Consider the following 9,906-nt stretch of genomic DNA (forward strand, 5'->3'; position numbering starts at 1 on the left):
ATGCCAGGATGAAGGAGTGAAACACAAAGGGAGGTGCCATCATGAGGAATCAATAAGGGATTTGTGACAGAGGCCTATGTGTGGTGGCCAGAAGTATGAAGCCTGGGAGATCGACATCTCCCGTGAGGGAAATAACTACAGTGGAGCCAAGTTCTAATTCACTATCTAGGACTGACTGGGGACCTGAGCCACACCAGACACCTATCACCCAGCCAGAGCCTGGCCCAGAAAAGATACTCACAGAACAGCAGGCATCTAAGACTCAGCAGGGACTTAATACCCAACAGGAGCCTGCTTCCCAGCAAAGACCTCCCACTCAGCAGGCACCCCTTGCCCAACATGAAGCTGAATCCCAGCAGGAACCGAGAGGCCAACAAAAATCTGCTTTACAGCAGGAACTCCTTGCCCCACAGGAGCCTGCACCACAGCAATCACCTCCCATACAAAGGGCGTCCCTCACTCAACAGGAAGCTGCCTCACAGCAGGGACCTGGGCCAGAAAAAGAATCAAGAGCTCAACAGGAGCCAGAACTGGAAGAGGGATGCATAGAGCCGCCTCTAGCTCAACAAGAAGCTGGAGTAACACCTCTGGCCCGGACTGAATCTACGTCCCAAGAGAAACCAGAACAGTCAGACCCTATAGCCCAGCAAACAGCTCCAGCCAAATCCTCGCACGGATCTTTGAATGAGTGGGGATTTCTATCAAAACTGCGTGAACTATCCATACAGCAACCGATGGCTTCAGAGTGGAAGGCATTTCTTGAGTGGGTCACAGATTTTGATTCAGAATCGGATTCAGGGCATCCATCTGAAACCGATTCGGTGGCCCAAAGGATGAAGTCGGCCTTCAAGTGGAAGCATGGTTCTGGAACGTCAGGATATGGTGCGACATCAGCCTCCAGAAAGAAAACCAGCAGCCACACTCACAGACACTACTCAGACTCAGGTGAGTTGAGCCTGGAGGAACAAGAGCCTCCTAGGGACGGTCATTCATAAAGTCAGGAAATACTAAGCTGCCAGGATGTCAGGTTAGCTCCGGTGATCCCTTAACAGCCCTGCAAGACACAGATCAACAATCCCATTTGATAGATGAAGAAACCCAGGCCTTCAAATGTAAAGATTCTGGCTTGAGGGGGCACTAGGGAGTGGCGGAGCTCAAAGCCAGAGGCTGACTTCTTCCCAGGAACCGGGCTGCTTCCCTATGAAGGATTTGGGGGAAATCGAAGGGAAAGGGCTCTGGGTTAGGGGCCGCCACACAGGCGAAGCCACCCTCCTGCTAGTATTCATCCATTAGTCCCCAAACCCACCGAGCACAGCTCTGGGGCAGACGCTGCCCTAGACACCAGATACACAGGCTGAATGTGGCCCTTACCCTCGGGGAGTTTCCACCTCCGCTAGGCCAAAATCAGCGTTAGCAGTCCTTGAGGTCTCCAGGTAAGCTCTCAGTGGCAGGAGGACACTTGCTCCACGGCCAGGTTGCCCCCTCAAGGGGAGCCCCAGTCAAGCTGGGCCTGAGAGCCGTGTTTCCAGGAAGGGGGAGCCTGAGAGAGGGGCTGTGGGTCCGCCAAAGTCCCGGGCAAGGTCGGGAGCTAGGGAAAGGGTGAGTTGAGGGGAGAATGATGGCCGCCAGCACTCCCTCCCCTCCTCTGAAGCAGGAAGTGGTGCCCAGGGGTGCAGGCTCCAGCTCCCATCCTTCTCCTCTAGGTTCCAAAGCTTTGTCAGGCGGGAGCCGGCAGCAAGATTTCTCCGTGCAACGGGGGTTTACTTGTTGAAGTAGCGAGAAGGGCGGGGGCGGAGGGACATGCAGCCCCACTCCGGAAGCTGAGGGTGCTGTGAAGTAGCTTAGTCTCAGGGCCGGCAGTGGTAGTCCCAGCCCAGAGGCTTGTCCCACCCGGAAGGGCTGGCCCGTCTCTCTCAGGCATGAGATGAGGGTAATTGGTGTCTCTCTGTGTGAGGGCTGCTCGTAGGCCTTGGGAGGGCAGGGAGGAGGGGCGGGATGTTAAGGGAGGATTCCGGGTCTTTTTCCCGGGCTGAAGATGAAGAGCTGTTTCTCTAGGCCTCCAGGACCCAGTCTCAAGGGATGCCCTACCCGCACCGCCCGGGGGCCAGGCCGCCTCGCCGTGAGCAGTTGGTCGTGTGCGCACATGCAAGCCTCGCGCCTCCTCTGTTTCCCGCCTTTTCCCGAGTGCGCGCGCGTCCTCCGCCGGCCCGCGGCTAGTGCGCAGGCGCGGAGCATTCCCGTTGCCCCTCCTCATTCTCGGGGTTAGGAAAAAAGAACCACGAGCGTGAGAGGAATAAGAAAACTACAACGCAGGGGGCGGGGAGAAGGCGGGGCTCCCTCCTCCAACGGCGCTCAGGCAGCGCCCCGCCCCGGTTTTGAATTGCCAGAGGACCTGGGCCGGGCCCCCCCTCGCCCCCAACCGGTGGCTCAGCGGCGTCCCGCTCGCCCCCTCCAGCGGGCGGGCGGGGTCGCATTCTAGGGATTCCCTACGTGGGAAGGTGAGTGGGGAGGCGAAGCTGCGAACCCACGTGAGATAAGATTGAGACTTCCTTGCTAGAGTGACTCCCGTGAAACTCCCAACGGGTCCTGCCTGAAGAAGGCTTTTCGCCGCCACCAGGGCTGCGTTTTTGTTGGCCTCGGGTGCTTTAACGCGTCCGAGGGGGCGGGGCCAGGCCTTAGGCCCCAGAGTTTGGGGCGGGGCCTGGCGGTGGAGTGAGGCCCGGATTGTTCAGGGGGCGGGACCCGAAGAGGAGCAAGCCCAGGATTGGGTGGCATGGGGGCCCGGCAGTGGTATGTAACCAGGATTGGCCCTCGGGGAGGAGCCTGGAGGCTGGAATTGGTCCCTGCACGGGGACCCAGGAGAATTGATGGAGTCAGCCCCGGGAGCGGGGCCCTCTGGGGCCGCTGGGGCCGGTGGAGCCCCGGCCTCGAAGAGGGATAAAGAGGGGTCCAAGAGTCGTAGCCGCCGGCGGTGGAGAAAAGTCAAGGCCAAAGGTGAGCACGCAGGGGCTGGCGGCACCCCGGAAGAAACCTTGAACATCCTGCAGGGAACTGGGAACTGAGCGGACCGACCCACCGCTACGAGAAGTAGGGGAGTCCGTGAACTGGCCCATTGCCGCCCTTTGGGGGAGTGCGGGGATGATCTATTGTGAGAAGGGAATGATCCCAGCATAGAAACTACCGGACGCCCCACTACCGTTGTGGGTGGAGAGTCCAGACGCTTTGCGTCCGTGGGTAACTCCTGCCCTCAGTGGTTTTCGCCTGAGAAATGTTTCTAGCGCCGATTTTCAGGTCTCTGGCACTCCTGACAGGATGATAAAGAAAAAGTTTATAAGCCATTGCACAAACAGGAAGTTTAGGGTGAGCGGGGGAAAGGTAGGAGGAAGGGGTACCCAGAATGGGTAATGCCAGGGGGCCAGTACAGCTCAAAACAGATCTGTGCTCCCATTTTTAAATCCGTTCATCCATTCCTTTCAATCCACCTGCTTCAGCCTGGCTCCCCTGGGGCCCAACTTCCTGACTACCACTCCTTCTAGGACTAGGAGTTGCTGGATTGGGGACTGACACATCCTCAGAAGAAGAAGGGAGGGCCGTCATCTTGGTTCCCTACAAAGATGCTACAAGGCTCAGGCAGGGGCCTGCTCAGTTTTGAATATTTGTCAACTCAAGTTAAGGCCTGTGGGAAGTTCCTCTACAGAAAAGAAACCCCAGGGCCCCAGAGAACCCCAAACGCATTGTCCCTGCCAAAGATAGCAATGGAGTTGGCTCCAGACACACTCACAGATTCAGACAGGCTCAGACTGGTGCCCTAGGGCATTCACTGTCTCATTACCTCACAAGCAGGACAGAGTGCCCAGAGGCAGTACAGACCATGGTTAAGTACATGGGTGTTAGAGACCTGGTTCCTCAGGCTATGACCCACGGTTCACTGGGCAACAGGCTCCCTCTCTTTCCTGCCTCAACTTTCTGAGCTATAAAATGGACATAATGATAGAGGTGCCTGACTTGTAGGGTTGTTGTAAGGTTTGAATGAAGGTTTGGCACCTGCACGCAGCAAGCCTTCAGGAGGAGAGGAAGTTACCCCCCACTAGACAGCGAGCTCCCTAAGAGTAGGGCTGTATCTGCCTTGCTTACCCCACATTTCCAGAGTCTGGTATGCCAGGCACATGGACACTTAAATATTCATTGAATTAATAAGTGAAGGAATGTGTGAACTGCAACACAGGGATAATAATAATAGTGCTGTGCTTAGTTGTCGTGAGGAATCAGAATCCTCTTGCGCAGGGCTTCCTGAACAGAGTTGAGCAAGTCCTCACAAATCAGGGGGCCCACCTACGCACAAAGGCTCATTCCCACAAGGTCTGAAATTCACCTGTCATTTCCTGAGGCTCCGCCCTGGTGCCAGGCTTCAGTTGGGTGAATCAGACCCAATCCTTGCCCCTAGGGCATTTGAGCTGGCTGGAGCAATCCTAGTCATCAGTTCAATCTTTCCAATAACCTAATGATGCCAGTGTCATTACAATCGCCTTATTTACCAGATGATGACACTGAAGCTCTGAGGAAGCAAGGTCACTTGGGCTTCTTTAGCTGGCCAGTGAGGGCAGAGAAATGGTCGCGTCCAGCCACCTGAGGGCAGGGAGTTCGAAACTGCTGTGCGCCCAACCTTGATGCTGGACCCAAGAGGCTCTAGTTGCACAGATTCATTCAGCAGAGATTCACTGAACACTCACTTGTCCCAGGCTTGGGCTTTTACTGGTGAAGACACACTCACATTTGAGCAATAATCCCTACAGATAATCCTACCAATCAGATATAACTATAAACTGTGATAAATACAAAAGGGAACTTTCTCACCTGTAAGAGAACTTTCAACTGTAAGAGAGAAGCTTCCCAAGGAGGTGACATTGGACCCAAGGATGAGCAAGTGTCAACTGCTGGGGAAGGGGGGCAGGGAGGACCGAGGGAACAGAATGAGCAGAGGCCTTGAGGCCCAAGGAAGCAGCACATTACAGCACAGGGAATTCAGCAAGGGAGGGGTGGAAGACAGGAGATGGGCAGGGGGCCCAGATGGTTTCTGGTTTTGGGAGGCCATGTCCAGGATTCGGAGCTTTATCCTATGAGCAAGGGTAGTCGAAGGTTTAGGAGTATGTGACCAGATTTATGTTTTAGAAATATCCCCTAACTGCTATGCAGAGAAGAGACTGAAGGGGGCAAAATCAGAGACACATAAAGAGTTGTTACAGTCATCTTGATGACAGTGCAGTGGGGTGGGGAGAAGACCAGGTTCCTGAAGTGTCTAGGGGACAGAGTAGACAGGACTTCGTGATGGATTGGATGGGGTAGGAGGTGGCCAGGACGATGCCCTGGATTCTGGCTTGAGCAAATAAGGAGAGATGCTTATATTACACACACACATACACACACAGACCAAGAATGCACAAATACGAAATATGAGTATATCCATCTCTACTCAGACATACACATGCCCACACAATCTCACAGGCCGAGATTAGAAACACGGATACACTCACAGGCTGAGAAACACAGGCCATGACACATGCATATAAATATGCCTTCAGACATACCAAAAAACAAAACTGCACATACAGAGAAAAAATGTTGACACGCCCACCCACAAACACAGGCCAGGACCACCACTGGCGATGACCCATACCTACATACATATGTATGTACATGCACTCACACCTGACCACCCAGAAAGCACAGAGCTGAGATATGACAGAGAAGGAACAACACTTAGAGACACACACAAACACAGCAGAGACAAGCGGTGCCATCTTCGCTGGCTCTGTGACCCTGGGCAGCATGTCACCTATCTGCATCTGTTTTCTTATCTGCCAGAAGGGGTGATGATGGTTCCTACCTCATATGTCATGGGGAGGATGAAACGAATTACTCCACATAAACAGAGCAGCGCCTGGCATACACGGTCGTTACAGCAATGTTTGCTCTTTCATGCACACACTCACTGCCCCCCAACTCCTGCATCTACCCCCAAGCCTCTCCCCATCAGAAGCCCTTGTTCCTCCCAGACCCCAGACCTGGCCCTTCCTCCATCCTACCCCCACTTCCTCATTGCCCTGCTCAGTCCCCAGGGGCCAAAACCCAGGCCAGTTCAGCTGCACAGTGGCTCTTTAGGGCAAAGAGCTGGTGCCAGGCGGTAGGACCCCTCGGCCCTACCTCTGCCCCAGTCCTCGCCCATGGCCCTGGCGAGCCTGCCTCTGCCCCAGTGTCCTCTGCCTAGGATTTTTGGTGAGTTTCTAACAATCTCAACATCCCTTCCTGCCAGCTCCACCCTGCCCAGTCCCCAGGGAATGGCCTGGACCAGGGCGAAGGGCAGGGTCCTGGAGTCATGAGGGCCTGGGATCCAGCCTTTTCCCCACCACTTCGTACAAGTCACTTGTTCTGTCCAGGTCTCCTCTGTCCTCGTCTTCAATAAAGAGCCTTGCCACACAGACAGGAAGTAAATTACAGTGGCTTTAGAAAGTGGGAAACCACAGTGCATTAGGTAATAAATACCACACATGCTGGCTGTGTGCCAGGCACTGCAAAGGGTCAGGGTACAGCAAGAAAACATACACAGTCCCTGCCCTTGGGCAGCCTATAATCTAGTAAGGGAGACAGAGCAAACACAGAAAGAGTCAGTCGTATAGTGTGTTAGGTGGTGATGTGCGCCAGAGAAAAATGACCCAGTACACATGTCAGCCGAGGCCGCAGGAGAACCACCAAGCAAACAGTTGCAGAAAGGCCACCTAGATGGCACCTGGGCACGGCCCTGCCCTCTGTGGGCAGGATGGCCAAGTACAGTTTCTAGGTGAGGAAACCAGGCAAGCGGCTTGGGCCAGTGTTCCGTTGTCACAGCCAAGCTTAGAGCTGCCTCTAGAGGCCTCTGTCCATCTGTTCACTGACTTTGGGGAAGGTCTGCCAAGCTCCCATCCATCTCTTTCAAATATTTACCGAGAACCTACTATGTGCTAGGCCCCATGATTGGCCTTGGGGCTACCCCTGCCCTCATGGGGATGGCATTTAAGGGAGAGAGATAGGAGTATTCACTTCTGACCAAGCAAATGACGCTGAGGCCTCAGGGCCTCTTGTTTGCACTGGTCCCTTCCAAGGCCCGGAACTTAATCTTGTATTTGTGATTTTAACTTCTTTTTCCCAAAGAGCCCCGCCTCCACACAACTCTGTGAAGCCTAGTTCCGCCCTCGGGGTGAGACAAACAAACATGTAAACAAGCAAACAGTATACTTGCAAATGTGTAAAATCCTAGGAAGAACAACTTAAATATGATGGCAGAAGATAGTGCTGGGGGCAGGGCGTCCCCCCAGCGGGGAGGCGCAGTCACAGAATGCCTCTTCCAGGAGGTGGCACGCTGAGGCCTGAAGGGTGGGAAAGAGCTGGCCAGGCAAGGAGCACATGGACTAACATGGGTGAAGTGTCTCGCTTTCCCATATGTGAGGTGTGGAGGACAGGCACAGCAGGACGGGCTGTGAAGGGTAAATGGCAGGTGCAGGGTGCCCAGTGTGGGAACACCACACAGTAGGACCTGTGGCTCAGAAGCCTAGCTGAGCTTGGTACTGCCCTTAATCGGCTTTTGTCCTCCCAGGAGGGACAGGCAAGGCTGGCTACCCTCTCTCCCCCTAACAGCTGTAGCCGGCTGTGCCAGGGGCAGCCTGGCTGGGTGAGAGGGGACAGTTTGTTCAGGGCTGGGGCTGAGACTCGTGGGTCCAAGGGAGGAGGGGCTGGGGGCCTGGACTCCTGAGTCAGAAGGAGGAAGGGGTTGGGGACCCCTGGGTTCTAAGCGAGAGGGGCCTGGGACAAGGACTCCCAGTTGAGCTGGAGCTAGGAACAGGCAGCGGGGCAGGGAGTTGGACTCCGTACTTTATTAACAGCATGCGGTCCTCACTGTCCCTTGTGCATGGGAGGCAGAATGGTGGCCACACCCTGGACAGGCTGGGCCCCTCCCCCCAGTTTATCGCCCCAGGGTTTTACTGGCACCGCCACAGTTACAGTCCAGCAGTCCCAGCCTGGGGGAAGCTCCGAAGAGGCCTGGAGGGGTGAGTGCAGGGCCAGCTGAGAAGGGGGACTCGCTGCTGCCAAACCTCTCAGGGCCTAGAAGGCAGAGGAGACACCTGGAGGAGCAGGAGGCCATCACCCAGGAGCCAAGCAAGGTGCTGGGGGTGCCGCAGGAGGGAAGAGTCTCTGGAGCAGAGGGCAGCATCCCCACCAAGGGGGACCCCGGAGCGTGGGGAGTCAGGCCTAGTCTAGGGCAAGTTTTTGAGGGTCAGAGCCAGAGGCCCAGGAGGGAGACACAGCTCTGGACCCAGAGATCTGGATCTGAATTCTGCTCTGCCTCTTTCAGTGCAACCTTCAGCTCCTTACTTAACACCTCTTCGCCTCAGTCTCCTCTCCTGTAAAACGGAATGCTACCTACCACTAACAGCCGAGACGAGAACAGAGGCAGTCTGAGTCTCAGACACTGGCACAGAGTGAGCTCAAGGTCCATGGCAGCAATGACTATGAGTCCTGCTGTTCCAGGCCAGAAGACCCATTTGGGGGAGGAGTAGGACCAAGTTTTGGGATCCCCACAGAGGAAAAGGGAGGCAGCTGGAGTTTGGAGGGAGTTCCACAGCCAGACTTGAGGGGCAAGGAAGGGGCAAGAGTGACTCTTCAGATTTAAGTAAGGCTAGAAAGATGAACTCCTGGGTTCGGGAAGAGAATTGAGCTTGGGATCAAGGTCCTGGGACACCACCAGGTAGATGGGAACGGGTGGGCTGACAACTGAACTCTCCCAAACATTGATCGAGGGGAAGAGCCTGTGGGTGACACCTGGGTCCTGAGAGAGGGGACCAACTGGGGTCCAGACTTCCCAGAACCTAGAAGGAGTCCTGGGCACAGGAGAGGAAATGGAGACAGATGCCTGAACTCTCGGGTGCCAGAGAGATAGAAAGCGGGGTAGGAAGACTTCTGGGTGTCCGAGAGATGCTGAAGTGCCGAGGTTCTGGAGAGGAGAGAACAGGGCCTCCCGGAGCCTGAGAGGAGGGGCTGGGCCTGGACTCCTGGGTCTGAGGGAGGACGGGCTGAGCGGTCAAACTCCTAGCTCCTGAGGAGGGAGAAAGGGCCTGAGTACCTGAACTTGGGGGTTCTAAGGAAGGGGGTGGGGGCCCTAGACTCCACTCCTGGGTCTGGAGGAGGAGGCTGGGTTCTGACGCTTGGGTCTGAGGGAGGAGGGGGATAGAGCCGGACCGGAACCCAGGGCCCCCGCGGAGCGAGGGGTGACCGGCCCTGCCTAACGAGCCGCTCCTCCGCCTGTAGCCCCCATGCTCTTGCACACCATGGACCTGCGCACCATGACACAGACGCTGGTGACTCTGGCAGAAGACAACATGGCCTTCTTCTCGAGCCAAGGACCTGGGGAGACAGCACGGCGGCTGTTGGGCGTCTTTACGGGTGTTCGCGAGCAGGCGTTGGCGCTGGAGCCAGCCCTGGGCCACCTGCTGGGCGTGGCGCACCTCTTTGACCTGGACGCAGAGACGCCGGCCAATGGGTACCGCAGCCTGGTGCACACGGCCCGCTGCTGCCTGGCGCACCTGCTGCACAAATCCCGCTACGTGGCCTCCAACCGCCGCAGCATCTTCTTCCGTACCAGCCACAACCTGGCTGAACTCGAGGCCTACTTGGCCACCCTCACCCAGCTCCGCGCCCTGACCTACTGTGCCCAGCGCCTGCTGACCAGCAATCAGCCAGGGGGCCTCTTCTTTGAGGGCGACGAGGGGCTCGCCGCTGACTTCCTGCGCGAGTACGTCACTCTGCACAAGGGCTGCTTCTATGGCCGCTGCCTGGGCTTCCAGGTGAGCACCACCCCCACCCCACCCCACCCCCGCT

General features: G+C 56.2%; 1 protein-coding gene across 3 annotated transcripts in view; it reads left to right on the forward strand.

The window, feature by feature from the left end:
• The first annotated feature begins 2,347 nt into the window (after positions 1-2,347).
• LIPE (lipase E, hormone sensitive type) overlaps positions 2,348-9,906 on the forward strand; it is a 15,869-nt gene continuing 8,310 nt past the window's right edge. The window contains exons 1-2 of one of the 3 annotated variants that reach the window (XM_015587976.2): positions 2,348-2,498; positions 9,337-9,872. In XM_015587976.2, coding sequence (XP_015443462.1) covers positions 9,342-9,872 — 531 coding nt within the window. In that variant the 5' untranslated portion in view covers positions 2,348-2,498; positions 9,337-9,341. Of the gene's footprint in view, positions 2,499-2,531; positions 2,995-9,336; positions 9,873-9,906 lie in introns of those variants that run through there. The other 2 variants (XM_025043529.1, XM_006903851.3) reach the window with 2 other exon arrangements.

The sequence above is a fragment of the Pteropus alecto genome, unplaced genomic scaffold, assembly GCF_000325575.1.
Source record: "Pteropus alecto unplaced genomic scaffold, ASM32557v1 scaffold920, whole genome shotgun sequence".
Lineage (NCBI taxonomy): Eukaryota > Metazoa > Chordata > Mammalia > Chiroptera > Pteropodidae > Pteropus > Pteropus alecto.